The sequence below is a fragment of the Salmo salar genome, chromosome 03, assembly GCF_965601325.2.
Source record: "Salmo salar chromosome 03, fSalSal1, whole genome shotgun sequence".
Taxonomy (NCBI): Eukaryota; Metazoa; Chordata; class Actinopteri; order Salmoniformes; family Salmonidae; genus Salmo; species Salmo salar.
Genome location: NC_138293.1, coordinates 67259446 through 67279093, shown reverse-complemented (window position 1 = coordinate 67279093; position 19648 = coordinate 67259446). Strand labels below are relative to the sequence as shown.

The 19648-nt window shown below is 41.7% G+C and overlaps 1 protein-coding gene across 1 annotated transcript; it reads left to right on the top strand.

Annotated features, from left to right (window-relative positions):
* Window positions 1-1737: 1737 nt before the first annotated feature.
* On the top strand, window positions 1738-13941 carry myst2 (Histone acetyltransferase MYST2). Its single transcript, NM_001279036.1, has 14 exons — window positions 1738-1879; window positions 5428-5575; window positions 6426-6587; window positions 7571-7810; window positions 7990-8072; window positions 8227-8313; window positions 8506-8604; window positions 8895-9005; window positions 9465-9650; window positions 9792-9881; window positions 9988-10128; window positions 10216-10309; window positions 10761-11014; window positions 11603-13941. The coding sequence occupies exons 1-14, from the start codon at window positions 1865-1867 to the stop codon at window positions 11699-11701; spliced, it is 1809 nt and encodes a 602-aa protein (NP_001265965.1). The 5' UTR covers window positions 1738-1864; the 3' UTR covers window positions 11702-13941.
* Window positions 13942-19648: the final 5707 nt, after the last annotated feature.

Sequence of the window (19648 nt, the reverse complement as noted above, 5' to 3'; positions counted from 1 at the left end):
ATGCGGTGTGCATTCGCGAAAATGGACTGTCGTTGCTCCAACGTGTACCTAACCATAAACATCAATGCCTTTCTTAAAATCAATACACAAGTATATATTTTTAAACCTGCATATTTAGTTAATATTGCCTGCTAACATGAATTTCTTTTAATTAGGGAAATTGTGTCACTTCTCTAGCGTTCTGTGCAACAGAGTCAGGGTATATGCAGCAGTTTGGGCCGCCTGGCTCGTTGCGAACTGTGTGAAGACTATTTCTTCCTAACAAAGACAGCCAACTTCACCAAACGGGGGATGATTTAACAAAAGCGCATTTGCGAAAAAAGCACAATCGTTGCACGACTGTACCTAACCATAAACATCAATGCCTTTCTTAAAATCAATACACAGAAGTATATATTTTTAAACCTGCATATTTAGCTAAAAGAAATCCAGGTTAGCAGGCAATATTAACCAGGTGAAATTGTGTCACTTCTCTTGCGTTTATTGCAAGCAGAGTCAGGGTATATGCAACAGTTTGGGCCGCCTGGCTCGTTGCGAACTAATTTGCCAGAATTTTACGTAATTATGACATAACATTGAAGGTTGTGCAATGTAACAGGAATATTTAGACTTATGGATGCCACCCGTTAGATTCTTTCACTGAAAGAAAAAAACGTTTTGTTTTCGAGATGATAGTTTCCGGATTCAACCATATTAATGACCTAAGGCTCGTATTTCTGTGTGTTATTATGTTATAATTAAGTCTATGATTTTATAGAGCAGTCTGACTGGGCGATGGTAGGCACCAGCAGGCTCGTAAGCATTCATTCAAACAGCAGTTTTGTGCATTTTGCCAGCAGCTCTTCGCTGTGCTTCAAGCATTGCGCTGTTTATGACTTCAAGCCTATCAACTCCCGAGATTAGGCTGGTGTAACCGATGTGAAATGGCTAGCTAGTTAGCGGGGTGCACGCTAATAGCGTTTCAAACGTCACTCGCTCTGAGACTTGGAGTAGTTGTTCCCCTTGCTCTGCATGGGTAACGCTGCTTCGAGGGTGGCTGTTGTCGATGTGTTCCTGGTTCGAGCCCAGGTAGGAGTGAGGAGAGGGACGGAAGCTATACTGTTAGACTGGCAATACTAAAGTGCCTATAAGAACATCCAATAGTCAAAGATATATGAAATACAAATCGTACAGAGAAATAGTCCTATAATTCCTATAATAACTACAACCTAAAACTTCTTATCTGGGAATATTGAAGACTCATGTTAAAAGGAACCACCAGCTTTCATATGTTCTCATGTTCTGAGCAAGGAACTTAAACGTTAGCTTTCTTACATGGCACATATTGCACTTTTACTTTCTTCTCCAACACTTTGTTTTTGCATTATTTAAGCCAAATTGAACATGTTTCATTATTTATTTGAGGCTAAATTGATTTTATTTATGTATTATATTAAGTTAAAATAAGTGTTCATTCAGTATTGTTGTAATTGTCAGTATTACAAATAAAATAAAACAATTGGCCAATTAATCGGTATCGGCTTTTTTTGGTCCTTCAATAATCGGTATCGGCGTTAAAAAATCATACTCGGTCGACCTCTACTCCCAAGGATTCCGAATAGCAAGGGGCCTTTACACAAGGGACCATCATGTACACGTTACAACACTACCATCTGGTGGCCAATTGAATAACAGTTGAACCGTTTCAAAACATTCCGAAACGTGTCGACTTGCTTGAACATACCACGGAAGTGTGAGAGAAACGTTGAGCGGTATGCCCAGTCAACCAGTTTCTTTAGTGAGCATTTTCATTTTAAAACGCTGTGTTTATTTTTACTGCTAAGGAATAGCTAACGTCTTAAAACAGACGCCGTTAAAGTGAAATATGCCTCGGAGAAAGGTAAGAACGTGGTTGATTTTGATACGTAACGTTGGTGGTAAAATACAGGTGACTGACTCATGCTAGCTATATGTAATGTTGATTTGTTTAGTTAATTAGCTATCATGTCACTATAACGTGACAAGTAGGAGCTATTTGAGCCCAAGTTTGCGTTAAAGCATAGCACAGCACAATAAGTTTTGTGTAACATTTAGAATAGCACAAATGCCATGGCAAGCTGATGCGATACTGGTCTAGCTAATGCTAGCTATCCGTGAGTGTGTGCATTCATGGCTATAGTGATGGGGCGCATTTGAACATCATTTCACAATCGTTTTAGCTAGCTAACGTAGTTATCTAGCTAACAGATTAACCACCAGTTAGCAGTGATAAAACCAAAAGCTTGGTGGAACAGGCCCGCAGGGTGTACGGAAAATGTGTTATCTAGGTTCAAACCTCTCTGGCTTTAGCTACTTGAATCGTGCTGGTGGTGAGGGAAATAATTGTCTTCCTCAAAACAACGATTTCATTGGCCTGATTCAGGCATAACATAGTGTCAATTGGTTTAATTTTCTCATGTCCCGCCTTTCCTCACTTGCAATTGGTTTAAAGACATATAGGGTCTTCATGATTGTTGAGTCATTTAAATCTCGAATGTATTTTCGCTACGCTAGTTGTTAACGTAACAGTATGGTAATGTTGTTTAATATACATATGTATGGTCTGTTTCATGTTCATGTTTGTTTTGGAACATTTCCCGAGTGGATTTCAATTCTGGCCGTTGGTAAATGTTTTGACATGGTGCATTGTGGGAAAAGTACTGCGGAAGTGTTGCTTGTACACATGCTCCTCCTCCATATTAATTAAGATGTAAACCATTGACGCCTGTAAACAATATTTTCGGTGATTCTTGTATTTTATGTGCTTGTGCCGTTGGATTATGATTTTTTTCTGTGTAGAGTACTAGCTAGTATTCCAGTCCAGTTTTGCCTTCAGAAAGTATTCATACCCCTTGATTTATTCCACATGTTGTTTTGTGACAGCCTGAATTCAAAATGGATTAGATGTTTTTTCTCACCCGTCTACACACGATACCCCATAATGACAAAGTGAAAACATGTCGTTTTAGCAAATTTATTGCAAATGAAATCAGAAGTATTCACACCTGTGTCAATACATGTTAGAATCACATGATCAGCAATTACAGCTGTGTCTTTCTGGGTAAGTCTCCAAGAACTTTGCACACCTGGATTATACAATATTTGCACATTATTATTTTTTAAATTCTTCAAGCTCTGTCAAGTTGGTTATTGATCACTGCTAGATAGCCATTTTCAAGCCGAATTCAAGTCAAAACTGTAGCTAGGCCACTCAGGAACATTCAATACCATCTTGATAAGCAACTCTTGTGTATGTTTGTCCTTGTGTTTTAGGTTATTGTCCTGCTGAAAGGTGAATTTATCTCCCAGTGTCTAGGTTTTCCTCTAGGATTTTGCCAATGCTTAGCTCTATTCCATTTATTTTATCTTAAAAAACTCCCTTGTTCTTGCTGATGACAAGCATACCCATAACATGAGGCAGCCACCACCATGTTTGAAAATATGAAGAGTGGTACTTCGTGATGTGTTGGGATTTGCCCCAAACATAATGCTTTCTATTCAGGACATAAAGTACATTTCTTTGCCACATGTTTTTGCAGTTGTAGGGGGCTTTCACACAATTGGTTTGGTGCGTTTTTTCCGACCTCTGGTGCGTTTACCCCCTATTTGCACTTGGGAGCACACTGAACAACGCACCATGATTTGTTCAAAAAGGGTGTACTCGGTCCGATTCAATTCATACCGTGGTGCAGTTCACTGCAGGTGAGAATGCAGTCCAGACTAAACACAGGAAAATAACCTGTATCACATTATTATTTGTTGTTTGACTGCGGGCATTTGATGAAATGCACGCAGCATCATAACTTGAGATCTCTGAAACATTCTGTGAGTAGCAGAGAATTTATGAGTGCATCCGATGCAGATTAAGTGAGACCGGAGCTATATTGGGGATATACAGTGCATTCGGAAAGTATTCAGACCCCTTCCCCTTTTTCACATTCTGTTACGTAACAACCTTATTCTAAAATATATATTTTTTTAAACTCATATCTACACACAATACCCCATAATGACAAAGCAAAAACAGGTTTTTATAAATTCTTGAAAATGTATTAAAAATATCCCACCATATTTACATAAGTATTCAGGCCCATTGCTATGAGACTCGAAATTGAGCTCAGATGTATTCCGTTTCCATTGATCATCCTTGAGATGTTTCGACAACTTGATTTGGAGTACACCTGTGGTAAATTCAATTGATTGGACATGATTTGGTACCACAGTTAACAGTGCATTTCAGAGCAAAACCAAGCCATGAGATTGAATTAATTGTCCGAAGAGCTCCAAGACAGGATTGTGTCGAGGCACAGATCTGGGGAAGGGTACCAAAACATTTCTGTAGCATTGAAGGTCCCCAAGAACACAGTGGCCTCCATCCTGGGGCGGCAGGGTAGCCTAGTGGTTAGAGCGTTGGGCCAGTAACCGAAAGGTTGCAAGTTCGAATCCCTGAGCTGACAAGGTACAAATCTGTCGATTTGCCCCCTGAATAAGGCAGTTAACCCAATGTTCCTAGGCCGTCATTGAAAATAAGAATTTGTTCTTAACTGACTTGCCTGGTTAAATAAATAAAATAAAATCCTTTTTAAATGGAAGAAGTTTAGAACTCTTCCTAGAGCAATCAGAGCCTTGGTCAGGGAGGTCATTAAGAACCCGATGGTCACTCTGACAGAGCTCCAGAGTTCCTCTGTGGAGATGGGAGAACCTTCCAGAAGGACAAGATTCACCTACCAACAGGACAACGACCCTAAGCACACAGCCAAGACAATGCAGGAGTGGCTTCGGGACAAGTCTCTGAATGTCCTTGAGTGGCCCACCCAGAGCCCAGACTTAAACCTGATCGAACATCTCTGGACAGTCCTGAAAATAGCTGTGCAGTGATGCTCCCTATCCAACCTGACAGAGCTTTAGAGGATCTGCAGAGAAGAATAGGTAATGGGTAATCACTGCCAAAGGTCCTTCAACAAAGTACTGAGTAAACAGTCTGAATACGTATGTAAATGTGATATATATTTTATACATTTGCTAAAATAAAAATAAAACATTTTGCTTTGTCATTATGGGGTATTGTGTGTAGATTGAGGAGGGGAAAAAACGATTTAATCTATTTTAGAATAAGGCTGTAACGTAACAATGTGGAAAAAGTCAAGGGGTCTGAATACTTTCCAAATGCACTGTAGGCTACTGAATATAGCCTATTCACGTCGCAGTTAGCGCAGCTTTTGCGCTGTTTCCTCCCACATGTTGTTGGAAGATTGGGGCACACAAGTGATGCTTCATGATAATCATAAATGGATTCAACGATAGCATTTTTGTTCATACAAGCTAACAGAAACCAAACCAAAGAATCGTGATGTTTATGTTACTGATGTGCATAACTGATGATCGATCTTTCCTCTTGTTCTATGAAAGAGGAATGCTGGGAGCAGCTCCGAGGGCACTGAGGATTCAGACTTCTCTGCTGACCATGAGCACACAGACAGAATCGAGACCTATGGGAGAACACGGAGGAACACGCGCCTCACCCGGGCATCGCTGCGACTCAGCCAAAGTTCACAAGGTAAATATGTTGTTTTCAAATCAAATTTTATTTGTCACATGCGCCGAATACAACAGGTGTTGTACAGGCCTTACAGTGGCGTGCTTACAAGCCCCTAACCAACAATGCAGTTTTGATATGGAACTGTCATGAGATGGCCAAGATATTTATATTATTATGTTTCTGCAATAAGAATATGCTGAATAACTGTGAATCCTATATGAGTCCCTTGGATTCCAGCCCTATGAGTTTTCAGTCTCGGTCATTGAACCAAATGTTGTGACAATAATCTGTCAGAAGATTCAAAATGAAGATACTGACTGTAATGCGGGGGTTGTCTTTTGTCTGTAGATATACCCATAGATGTGCTCATGGGTTGTTATCGCTTGCTGTACAATAGCCATTGTATATCAGCATTCAAGCTCATGAACTGTGAATGGGTTTAGACAGCAGTCATCCCCCCCCCTGATCCCTATTCGGTCTGGTGGTCATGGTTTGAGTAGAGGATGATATAGTTCCCACTCCCTTTTGTTATTGAAAAAAAACTGGATGCATTCTATGTGGTTTTTGAAAAGCTTGGCATGTCCCTTGGTCCTCAATTTGATAACTGAACTGATATTGTTATTAAGTTGTTATATACAAGAAGTAGCCTACTGCTTGGGCCTATGTTTTGTTTTGTTGCCTGTATATGAATCCTATATGGTCAGGTATGTTGTGGAAATGAATCCGTTTGTTAAGGGAGTGTAAGTGTCTCTGCTTGAAAGGGATTTCTCCATTGACGAGACAGAAGACTTGTAGCTCCTAGCATGCTACATTACTGCTGAGGGCCAGAGACCCCTGAAAACGACTGTTAAAAAATATATATTTTTAGATTCCAGCCCTGTCCAGATCAGCCCAGCAGAGGTGGTGACCTTCTCTGCCCGGCGAGTGACCCGTAGCCGTAGTCTGCAGCAAGGGCCGCCGGTCACCCCCAAGAAATACCCTCTGCGTCAGAGTCGCTCTTCGGGGTCGGACACGGAGCAGCATGTGGAGGGTAGGAGGACGATGCAGCATGGTCACTTTCTCTCACAGTTCCCCCCCCCTCCATTGTCCACACCTGAGAGCTGGCCACCCACTGCGTTATTTATGATATATTTTCATTGTATCATTTTAAGTTTTTGAAGAGGCAGTGGTGCTCAACCAGCACATTTCTACTCTTTAAGTTTGTTTTGGACTTGTGTCCTCAAACATAGATGATTTGAGCTTGTGTTGTCCTCCACATGTTATTCCACTCATTTGTTATGTTTCTGCTGGTTACTCACAGTTCTGCTGAAAATTGCAGCCTATGCTTGTAGCTACCATCCCTATTCATTCCTTTAGGTTCCGTTGCTGGTGTGGTGGGGTCGTTGTATGTGATCATGTATTGGGTGTTTGGTGTCACGAGAGTCATCATCCCCTCTTGCCCTATTTCATACCCCTCACTTTTTGCCTTTGGAAAAACATGCCTTGGGAAAACCTGAAGGGGGCGTGCAAGAATTTTGTGAAAAACAAATGCATCACCAACATTGACAAAAAATATATAGCATAGTGTGTGTGTATAACAGCATCACAACAAAATGGAATCTTGTGTCCTGAAACTGTATAAACATGGTACTGTGAGATAGTTGGAATGTCCTCATTCATAATTCTTGATACATGCCAGGCACTTGAAATATGAACTAAGCCCCATCGTGTGGGCTCCCGAGTGGCGCAGTGGTCTAAGGCACTGCATCTCAGTGCTAGAGGCATCACTACAAACCCTGATTCGATTCCAGGCTGTATCACAACCGGCCGTGATTGGGAGTCCCATAGGGCGGCGCACAATTGGCCCAGCGTCGTCTTGGTTTGGCCGGGGTAGGCCGTCATTGTAAATAAGAATTCGTTCTTAACTGACTTGCTTAGTTAAAAAAGGTAAAATAAAAAAATGTGAGGTGCCTGTCGGGCTTGTGAGTATAACAATTCCTTTACGTGTGTTCTTCTCCTCGTTGGCTCTTCCAGACCTGAAGCGAGTAGCAGACCAGGACGAGTCTCCGCCCCGCACCCCAACAGGGAACGCTCTCTCATCGGAGTCGGACATTGACGTGTCCAGCCCTAATGCCTCTCATGACGAGTCCCTGGCCAAGGAGCTGTCACTCAAAGACTCTGGCAGCGACCTCTCCCACAGGCCCAAGCGCCGTCGCTTCCACGAGAGCTACAACTTCAACATGAAGTGCCCCACACCAGGCTGCAACTCCCTGGGTAAATTATCTCATTCTTAACTGTCAGCTCCACCGTCAATAAGGGCAGGACATTTATTTACATAGTTGACTTTTTGTGCAATATGGACCTCAGAATGCTACAACTTCAAAACACACACTGTTAATTGTTATGTTCTGCATTTGTTTCACTTGACGTTCTCTGTTTTATTTGTTTTTCAGGCCATTTGACAGGGAAACATGAGAGGCACTTCTCAATATCTGGCTGCCCTCTCTTCCACAACCTCTCTGTAGATGAATGCAAGGTAAATCTACAAGACCTTGGAAGTTGGCTTTAGTGTTGAGGTGTGGGATTCTTGGGCCGTGTCTGAAATCTGTCTGCCTACTACTTAATAAAACAACATACTGTAGGCATATCTTTAGTAGGGATGGCTTACCAAACGGGATTTCTCTTCACAGACGAGGGCCTCCTCTCGTGACAAACAGGTGGAGGAGCGGACGTTGTCCCACCGGCAGGATGAGAACAGACACGCTACCCGTCACCAGGTACTATGATCCTGATCCTGGGCCTTTCATTTGGTCAACCATCTCATTTTATCACTACGCTATTGTTTTTGGTTTGGATTTGTCCTTCCTTGCAATAAATGTTTCAAGAAAGGCAATAGGGTGCAAATTAGTTAAGGATTTGGATATAAAGGCAGTATCATGGCAGTATCATAACATTGCATAATGGATTAGGCCCCAACGGAGAGGCAGATGAGGTACAAGGAGAAGGTGACGGAAATGAGGAAGAAGAGGAACTCGGGTCTGCTAAAAGAGCAGAAAGACCAGTACATGGTGAGTGTGATGATCTGACCTCTAATCCAAACTCTAGGAAAGAAAAAACTACCCTTTTCCATTAGTACCAGAAGAAAAAGCTTCCTTGTAGCCTTCGCGTTGTAATAGACCCTTATCCCCATACGAAACGTAAACAAATATAATACTTGCAAAATTAAAAAGTGTCTTGCAAGCACAGTTTGACAACTGTTCGGACAACAGATATGTTGAAGGTAAATAATGTGTCCGGTTGAAGAGATGTGCTGATTGTTCTGAGGTTAAAGGCTTCTTCTCCCTCTCTGATGTCCCAGGATCACCGGCAGTCCCACGGCAACAACCGAGAGCCCCTCCTGGAGAACATCACAAGTGATTACGACCTGGAGCTCTTTCGAAAAGCCCAGGCACGTGCTTCGGAGGATCTTGTAAGAGAGAGAACTCATCGCCCTTCCTCCCATTTTCCTCTTTCTTTTCCTGAGCCTGTACTAGTGACTGTCTGGACTGGGCCCAGTCGACGCCCAGCTCTCAGACGGGGAGCATTCTGGGTAATCTGGCTACTCACACTGTCTGGTGTTGTCAGTTACAAGACCGGGTAGTTTATGGAGAAGTTCTTCTTCGCTCTCTTTGAGCTAGATTTACTCTAGCCGATATCTTTAAGAGGCTCCCCTTTCAGTCTTCCAAATCAAAGCTCTCTCTTATCCTTTCCACACACATTTCTAACCTTTTTTCCAACTGAAAGCGTATTCTCCGTGGTCGCTTCCACGGAGAGTAATGAGTTCTTCTCCTGTGGCGTTTTGCCTGCCCCTCTCCCTCGCTGCGTTGGTCAAACCTCTCTCTTCCTCCTCTCTTTTCTGTCCCCTCTCCCTGTTCTCCGCCTGGTGCAGGAGAAGCTGCAGGGCCAGGTGGCGGAGGGCAGCAACATGATCAAGACCATCGTGTTTGGCCGGTACGAGCTGGACACCTGGTACCACTCGCCCTACCCCGAGGAGTACGCCCGCCTGGGACGCCTCTACATGTGTGAGTTCTGCCTCAAGTACATGAAGAGTCTGACCATCCTGCGCCGGCACATGGTGAGCGCGTTGGTGCATGTCAATTAGTTTCTCTGGTGTTTTCTGATTGTTCTTTATGGATGGATTCAGACGTTTCAGAGTGGATCTCAGTTCTCAATAGGTTTTTATATGATGATTGGTGCTGTCCCTCCCCCTGTACAGGCCAAGTGTGTCTGGAAACACCCACCAGGGGATGAGATCTATCGAAAGGGAAACATCTCCGTCTTTGAGGTGGACGGTAAAAAAAACAAGGTGAGAGATTGCTGTGGTCCCAGGAATGTTATGTTATCGTGCCTTGCAAATGTTATGACTACCCTGCTCTGACCATAGCCCTGCTACATGACCCTATCGTCCACAGATCTACTGCCAAAACCTGTGCCTTCTGGCTAAGCTCTTCCTGGACCACAAGACCCTATACTACGACGTGGAGCCCTTCCTCTTCTACGTCATGACAGAGGCTGACAACACCGGCTGCCATCTTGTTGGCTACTTCTCAAAGGTAACCAGTCACTCGTAGTTATAATGCTATGTTTTATTTATAAACTGCTTTTCTCAAACTCAAAACGTCTATTCCCTCCCATTTTAGGAGAAGAACTCGTTCCTGAACTACAATGTCTCCTGTATCCTCACCATGCCACAGTACATGAGGCAGGGCTACGGAAAGATGCTGATTGACTTCAGTGAGTACAGCCACTAGCTTGTGGTCTCTCTGTAACTCTACCTGACCTCTCTGTAACCCTGTGTCTGGTCCTGGTTTCTCTCTAACCCTGATCTCTCTGTAACCCTGTGTCTGGTCCTGGTTTCTCTCTAACCCTGATCTCTCTGTAACCCTGTGTCTGGTCCTGGTTTCTCTCTAACCCTGATCTCTCTGTAACCCTGTGTCTGGTCCTGGTTTCTCTCTAACCCTGATCTCTCTGTAACCCTGTGTGTGGTCCTGGTTTCTCTCTAACGCTGGTCTCTCTGTAACCCTGTGTCTGGTCCTGGTTCCTCTCTAACCCTGACCTCTCTGTAACCCTGTGTCTGGTCCTGGTTTCTCTCTAACCCTGATCTCTCTGTAACCCTGTGTCTGGTCCTGGTTTCTCTCTAACCCTGACCTCTCTGTAACCCTGTGTGTGGTCTGCCCTCTCCCAGGTTACCTACTGTCTAAGGTGGAGGAGAAGGTGGGCTCTCCAGAGCGGCCCCTCTCAGACCTGGGCCTAATCAGCTACAGGTCCTACTGGAAGGAGGTGCTGCTGCGCTACCTCAACCAGTTCCAGGGGAAGGAGATCTCCATCAAGGAGATCAGCCAGGAGACAGCTGTCAACCCAGTGGACATCGTCAGCACCCTGCAGTCCCTCCAGATGCTCAAGTACTGGAAAGGGAAGCACCTGGTCTTGAAGAGACAGGTATGTCACCTACCATTTCTTCATATATTTATTCTTTATATATTATTTAATCAGCCAAGAACAAATTCTGATTTAGTATGACAGCCAGGACATTTCTCCAACTAACTGTGGAATTAGTTGGGGTTTGGGTTATTCCATTAGACGTCAGTTCAGTCTCGATATTGTCGTAGACATCCACTTATCATTGAGCCTAGCAGTGCTAACGTGCTACTAACCTCACGGAGGCCTCCTTTCAAGTCTCGTCACATTGACTTTACTATTGGAAGTCTGGAGAACTTTGGTATTGGATTTTGAGTATTAGTGACGTTTCCCCTCAGGAGAGGCTTTATTTTTTTTATTTGCTTTGTTTCTCTTTCTACCGCGTCAGACTGTTTGCCTCTGCTGTGTTAGTTGTGTATTCATTTAAAAAAAAATCTGAAACATGCTAAATATTTAATGGGTTTGAAAAGTGGCAACATGTCTAGTTTCCATCTATACCACTGTTGTCTGTCCTTTTTTATTGTCTTCCTGAGGAGAACTTCCACAGGTTTTGGAATGGAGCGTGACAAACCTTGGCTTCTGAGGCTAACATGCTACTATCTCCTCCAGGACCTAATCGACGACTGGAAAGCCAAGGAGACCAAGCGTGGCAGCAGCAAGACTATTGAACCCACCGCCTTAAAGTGGACCCCACCTAAAGGAACATAGGACACTCTTCCCCCTTCCCCTACACCATACCACACCAACTCTCCAACCCACGGACCTGGGTTCAAAGCTCACTATCAGAATAGTTTACTTCAAACAACTTTTTGCTCATTATACTGTGTTAGTGCAGAATCATTGATAATTATTATTGAGAGTCCTAACCAAGCTTAAGTAGTAGATCATAATATCAAGAAGAATACTGATGGTGGGTTGCTTGAATCCAGACCCTAGCTTTCCTCACACAACTTCTCAGTAGAACCGTGTTAACCTAGTGAGCCAGTCAATATGTATGGAAATATAGCTGTCTTTCTGGGGAGGGGTCAAGGTAACACAACAATGTATCCATGTGTCTTGATTGGCTTTAGTGTTTCTGTTTGGTTTTGGCTTTAATTTAATGTAATTTTTTTTTTACTTCTGTTTGGTTTTACCACTGTTTTAAGCTGTTTTGGCTAATGTGTTTTTTTAAGCTATTTTAAATGTGGCTTCCTAAAAGATTGCCAATTCCCTTTCTTCCCCTTCTCTCCACAGTGTGCACTCTTTCAAGTATTTAAAAGCATCGGGGTGGTGAAAACGTTGGCTGGAGGAAGTTCCTTATCCCAATCCATTCCTTTTAAATCCATGAGGGAGAGTGCACAAGTAAACACTTTGGGAGAGAAGGAGGAAGAACGGAACTGGAATTCAGTCAGGCTCTGTCTGAGGCCGAAGTACGAATTTGATGTCAAGTTCAAGTCATGCTGTCAATATATTTAAATGATAGAGAGAAGATTTTATGGTACAGGTTTGGCAAGACAAAGTATATTTGAAGAAAGTTTTTAAAATGTGCAGGACTGGTTTCCTAGCCGTACTGAGAACTAGATTTGAACGAACATGTTGCAGAGGAACAAGCAAATGCACCCAGCGAAAAAGACAATTTGTTTTGCGTTGTGGTCAACCCATTTTATGTCAGTTTGTGTATAAGGATAAAATAATGGATGTTTTTCACCAACATTTTGAATTGCTGCAAATGTTACTGACTGCTAGACTGATTGTGCAAATACATTGGATGAAACCAGAAATTACCTCCATCTGCTGTGTGTATATATAAAGATTTTGAGTTCCACAGCAACGTATGGCCCTCATCTCAAGAATTTATAGCCACAATAAGGCAATAAATATATAAAGTGCACATCTTTATAGTGGCAGAAGAAATGGCCTTTACTGTCCATATGTCAAAAGTTAACTCTTTACTAACATTGTAAAGAATTGACAAACTTCACTGTCATTCTGAAATTGTGTTAATCCTTGTGTAGAGTTTTTATTCAGTTGTGTTTCTGGGTTCTTGTTTATCTTGTGTATTTTAAAAATAAGCTATTTGATCTGTGCATTTGTATGTCATAGGGGAGAAACAAGCTCAAAATCTGAGAGGTATTTCTTCAAGGCTGCCAAATATACTGTATATTTCACCGTCATATTTCAAAATGTATTTCAATGGATCCAGGTTGAACTAAGAAAGTAATTCTCCAATAATATGGCGTTTTATGATTATTTTCAGAATATAAGCACTGGTGTTGAAGTGTTGCATTTCCAATTTAAATTGCATGTTAAAATAGTTTTTGGCCAGTCAGGCTTTATTCATTCCTTCTGCTTTTGAATGTTAAGTAAAAGGCCTTGAATTATACCTGCCCATCAGATTGTTTACTTCCTTATTTTGACTCTAAAACTAGATTGTACACGGTCCACTATATTTTGGGGTATGATTTAGTTGCAAAGTTCATCAAGAATCTATAATATCAGCATCTTTGGCATGAATAGATGCTAACTTGGCCTAACATCACACAGAGGTATTATAGCAGGTCAACTTGCAGCTCGTTTCACTGTATATTTTATTGGAACCTGAGAACACTGCTACAACAGGTCAACTGTTAATTGCCCACTAACAATTCTCTTCCTTTACCTCTGCCTTTCATATTTTGCCTCCCAACATGTTGCTGTGGTCTGTGTTGTCTTGATGCTTCCTCCTGTGCCAGTCATGGCAGCTATAGAAAGCAACTCCAGGACAGCTCGGTTTACCTGAAACCAGTGTGCGTGGTCAAAATGTTCACCTTCATACAAGCATTTGTTCTTCAATAAGCTATCAAAAGAGCAGTAGACCACTGTAGCTACACAGCAGTACCTATGTACAGCATTAATATGTAGATAAGTTGTGTGCACCTGCTTTTGTACTTGGTTCCTCTCCAATAAATCTAAACTCCAAAATGTCTTGATCCTGTGTGCAAGGTGTTTTTTCTGAACTTTCTGGGGCAGCATCCTGTTTCCTCAACCAGTTGCCACTACACACTGCAATATGTTGCTGTCTCCGGTGCATGGATTAGTCTAAAATGGCTTCATCTCCACTCCATGACCTGCACCAATCTGGTAGATCTAGACAGTTGAAAGCAAATCAACACTAGAAAAAGTGCACTTGATTGAACAAATTGTTTTTATTAAGGAAATTTGAACAGCATTGAGCCATTGCCACAGATGTGTAGGGGTTCACTGACAAATTATCAGTATTTGATATGAAGCACAGAAAATATTAATGAATCTTGAAGTTCAGTAATGCTCTCGTGTGAATTATCTTAAGTTAGACAAATATACCTGTTTGTATGCATAACAAGCCATCTAATATTATGCAACAACAAAAAAATACTTGATTGAACATGACAAGCAGCTTGTATTGCAAAGGAGAATACAGAAAGATACAGTTAAGGAAGACATAAAATGTCAATTAGTTGCAGCAAATCCCTGCCCCAGTTTTTAAACACATGGGTCAAATAATTATTTACCCTTATTACACATTCCTTACTTATGCTACATCAATTAAACTTTGTTGCATGTATTGGATTGCTTTGACCCAGATGAATAATTTGAGCAAGATTGATTATTCCAGTAACTTTGAACAATCAAGTTATATCTCATCTCTAGTAATACTAGGGCTTGTTCCATTCCTCTTGTGACTGAAAAAACAAATATGGAATAAATACATTAGATTGAAATTGCTCTGAAGAATGATAGCTAACATATTTATCATCTGGTAAGGTGCTTGACTCTACCTCCACTTGGGGACCTTCGACCCATGAGTCCAAAAAACATTTCTTTATTTCCTGATTAAAACACACACACACACACACACACACACACACACACACACAGTTTTATTTGAGAAGTACATAATGTAACGACCCTGGGTTTATAAGCGCGGATATCGACTCTGCCGCACGAGCATGCTTTTGCGGCACAGTCGATAGCGCGCTGGACTTCGGGCTTAGAAGGTCGAGGGTTCGAGACCTGCTCCCTGCCTGTTTCATTACAATAATATTGCCTATAGCCCAAAGCAGGCCAATTAATAATTTAATTTAAAATGCTTTCAAATTTGAAACACCTACTTCGAATCTGTTGAGGGACTCCTAAATCTGGAAATTAAATGTTGAATTCATTCACATTTCTATAAATTATAGCCTACAAGCTCATTTTACTATGACCCCCCCAAAGAACAGACCAAATCAAAAGATATGAAAATTGTATTGACCTGAGCTTTTCTCCACGAGTTGTTGAACCTGCTGCGATTTGGACCTCTTGGTGAGGTCAACCACGCGGAAGGCCAAGCCACTCTCCAACGGATCCCTCTGTAACAATAATTGTAACAGTGAATAGGTAACAGAAGCCTTCTATCAACCTTTGCCATATCAGATGTCCTAAACGTGAAACCTAAAGATAATAGCTTGAACGCAGCAGGACGCAACAACATTCGCTGCTAACCAACTAGATCTATACACTTCAGAAGAGGGACTGCGTTTTACCTGCCAGTTTTCAATCGACCAAATATCTCAATCGTCGCTGGTTGGGGTTCCCAGGGCACAGTAAACCTGCGCAAACACTACAATTATCAAAACCACTAACTTTAACACTGTCATCTCGGTAAATTTGAGGGAATAGATGATAGGCTGCAGTGTTTCTTCTGTTTGAAACAAACAGATATCTATTAAGCAAAGCCAAAGTTGTAACAGGCTTTTTAGTGTGGTCTCTCTCGTGTGCCTGTCAATCGGTAACGCAGTGGTCAATTTATATTCCAATGTTTTGCTCCGCCCCTCTTTCCATATACCATCATATGTGCATTTTTATGAGTAAATATTGTTTTTGACATAACTTTGTGCGCAACTGGTGAGCAAACTCACGATTGTCTAAAGCCATCTGACCTTTTTCTCATGATGCATGTGTTGTTTTTCTCAACCCATTTGTTTTACATTGTGTGTTCGAATTGTTTACCTCTGGATAAATTATCGTCCAATAAGGGCAGAACACCCAGAGGTGAGTACTATTGAGTTAGGACAATAAGCAATGACTTATTGAAGAAATATATATTGCAGTTGACTTGGTGAAAAAAGGCTAATGGAATCAATGTCGGACAAATCAAACCCTCTCTAATGAATGTATTGTAATGACCTGACTAGATCATAAAGGAACAATTGTCCAGACAGAGGATGGAGTTAACGAATGGACGGTTTATTAACTCAACTTAACACAGGCTACTATTTGGCCGTAGCCCACGCCAAATGAATGAAAGGTACCCTACAAACCAACCGTGGCCTTCTCTTGTGAAGCACAGACGTAAGAGAGAGAACAATGGCTAAACCCGGTCTTAACTTCCAATGCTCCATCCCCCTGCCCAATGCTCCATCCCCCACGCCACTCCGCCAACCACCAGGCTACCCGGTATCAGAACATTCCAGGCATTCCCGTGATTGGCAGATAGCAGGTTGATTGGCATGACCCCGCGAACATTGGTAGGTACGACACAACCCACTAATAGCCTAACACATAACCCACAGCTGTCTGTGCGGATCGCTACAATATGTACTGAAAAAGGTTTCTTAGATCTTAACAGTTCTTATTCGGTAATTTCACTCTTTCTATCTCTGTGTCAGACAGGGGCGTCATGCAACCCAAAAACCTGAGGGGGCACAAAGTATGCGAGGATGGCTGGTGGGGCTAGAAATATAAAATCACAATAGCTAATTTACAAATTAAATCCGGAACGCAATTATGTCATTAATTAGGAATGTATGACATTGCTTTGTTCATTATCACCAATAATTCGATATTTGCCAATTTAGAGAATTTAGCATTTTTCAAACATCTGAAACAGTTTTTTTTCTGCAATCTAGAGCCATAAGCATTATGCTTAATTATATGTAAAGACAACATGGTTATTTTTCTGCATATCTAATCATACCTCTTGAGCTGTCTGTATCCTACTGACGGGTGTTTTTTTTATTTAAGAAACTAAATATGCTACTCTGCATTTCTACTAAAATCTGAGTAAAATATTGAAAGGAATGAGTCTTCTTCAGTACATTTAGTAATTGCTTGCTTTTCTAGTCCACCAACCTTGCCAGCAGGCATACCAGCTAAGATAGTTAGACAAGTTACTCTAACTTGATAGCCTGAAATGTCTTGGTAGCTAGTTATGAGGTTGGGCGATTTGGAACATATCTGGACTAGCTAAAGCCAACTTCATCAAATTGCTACAGATGTAGGATCTTCATTTGATCACTTGAAATATTAAACGAGAGCCGCACACTCTAGGAGCTCAGATGCAAAAATGTAATTACCTAATAACCAACATTTTGACAGACAAGCTGTCTTCATCACGGTATAATGACAAACACTGCGGGGTGACTAGTTTATATAGTGTCAAAGGACACACACAGGTGTCTGTAATCATGGCTGGGTGTGGCCTGATATCATTGGTTAATTCTCAGATATAAAAATAACATACCAAAAACATGAATGGATAGCATACAATCATAGATACAATTTGGCTACATAGGCCTACAAACATTTACAATAACAAAATCACAATAATCACAAGAATGGCTTCAGATCAAAGTCTACGTTAAGACCGAAGGGAGCAAGGGTCTTTAAATTAAAGATCCAGGCAGCCTCTCGTTTTAACAATAAATTGTCGAGGTCACCCCCTCTCCTAGGGAGGGTGACATGTTCGATGCTGATATAAAGTAGGGATGCAATCGACATGGTTTCATTCCAAAAACTTAATTAGGTCACCCTGTTGCAGGATAAGTTTCCTGCAATGCAGGAAATGTAAACTTGTAGTGTATTTGAGGTTTAAAACGGTTTCTGAAGTCTGTCACTTCCACTCTGAAATAACAGACTTGATTTTCCCTTACAAAAAATGTGCATTAATTATAATCCACATAATAATTCCCATTTCCTATTGCTGCAGGATTATTTTCCTGCTGTAGTAAACTGCCTCAAATTAACATCCTACATCTGCAGGTGTCTAGTAGTATTACAGAGAAACAATAACAACAAATTAAACAAAAAAATGTTATGTTATTTTTTTCTTTTTTCCCAGGACACATCTGAGGGGGCACGTTATCATGTGACCCTTATGGGCATGACACCTCTGGTGGCAGATCTGCAAGTAGCATGTAGGCTTACAGCTTCCATGTGTTTTATGGCATGCATCACATAGCAGGCATAGGCTAAGGTCTATGTTAATACACACAAACAGTTGAAGTCGGAAGTTTACATACACTTAGGTTGGAGTCATTAAAACTTGTTTTTCAACCACTCTACAAATTTCTTGTTAACAAACTATAGTTTTGGCAAGTCGGTTAGGACATCTACTTCGTGCATGACACAAGTAATTTTTCCAACAATTGTTTACAGACAGATTATTTCACTTATAATTCGCTGTATCACAATTCCAGTGGGTCAGAAGTTTACATACACTAAATTGACTGTGCCTTTAAACAGCTTGGAAAATTCCAGAAAATGATGTCATGGCTTTAGAAGCTTCTGATAGGCTAATTGACATCATTTGAGTCAATTGGAGGTGTACCTGTGGATGTATTTCAAGGCCTACCTTCAAACTCAGTGCCTCTTTGCTTGACATCATGGGAAAATCAAAAGAAATCAGCCAAGATTTCAGAAACAAAATTGTAGACCACCACAAGTCTGGTTCATCCTTGGGAGCAATTTCGAAATGCCTGAAGGTACCACGTTCATCTGTACAAACAATAGTACGCAAGTATAAAGACCATGGGACCACGCAGCCATCATACTGCTCAGGAAGGAGACGCGTTCTGTCTCCTAGAGATGAACGTACTTTGGTGCGAAAAGTGCAAATCAATCCCAGAACAACAGCAAAGGACCCTGTGAAGATGCTGGAGGAAACAGGTGCAAAAGAATCTATATCCACAGTAAAACAAGTCCTATATCAACATAACCTGAAAGGCTGCTAAGAAAGGAAGAAGCCACTGCTCCAAAACCGCCATATAAAAGACAGACTACGGTTTGCAACTGCACATGGGGACAAAGATCATACTTTTTGGAGAAATGTCCTCTGGTCTGATGAAACAAAAATAGAACTGTTTGGCCATAATGACCATCGTTATGTTTGGAGGAAAAAGGGGGAGGCTTGCAAGCCGAAGAACACCATCCCACCCGTGAAGCACGGGGGTGGCAGCATCATGTTGTGGGGGTGCTTTGCTGCAGGAGGGACTGGTGCACTTCACAAAATAGATGCCATCATGAGGGAGGAAAATTATGTGGATATATTGAAGCAACATCTCAAGACATCAGTCAGGAAGTTAAAGCTTGGCCGCAAATGGGTCTTCCAAATAGACAATGACCCCAAGCATACTTCCAAAGTTGTGGCAAAATGGCTTAAGGACAACAAAGTCAAGGTATTGGAGTGACCATCACAAATCCCTGACCTCAATCCTATAGAAAATTTGTGGGCTGAACTGAAAAAGCGTGTGTGAGCAAGGATGCCTACAAACCTGACTCAGTGACACCAGCTCTGTCAGAGGAATGGGCCAAAATTCACCCAACTTATTGTGGGAAGCTTGTGGAAGGCTACCCGAAACGTTTGACCCAAGCTAAACAATTTAAAGGCAATGCTAC

Coding starts and splice junctions, on each gene's coding strand:
- myst2 (NM_001279036.1), top strand. Junction 8,605..8,894: donor AGCAGAAAGACCAGTACATG/GTGAGTGTGATG, acceptor CTGATGTCCCAG/GATCACCGGCAGTCCCACGG. Junction 11,015..11,602: donor ACCTGGTCTTGAAGAGACAG/GTATGTCACCTA, acceptor TATCTCCTCCAG/GACCTAATCGACGACTGGAA.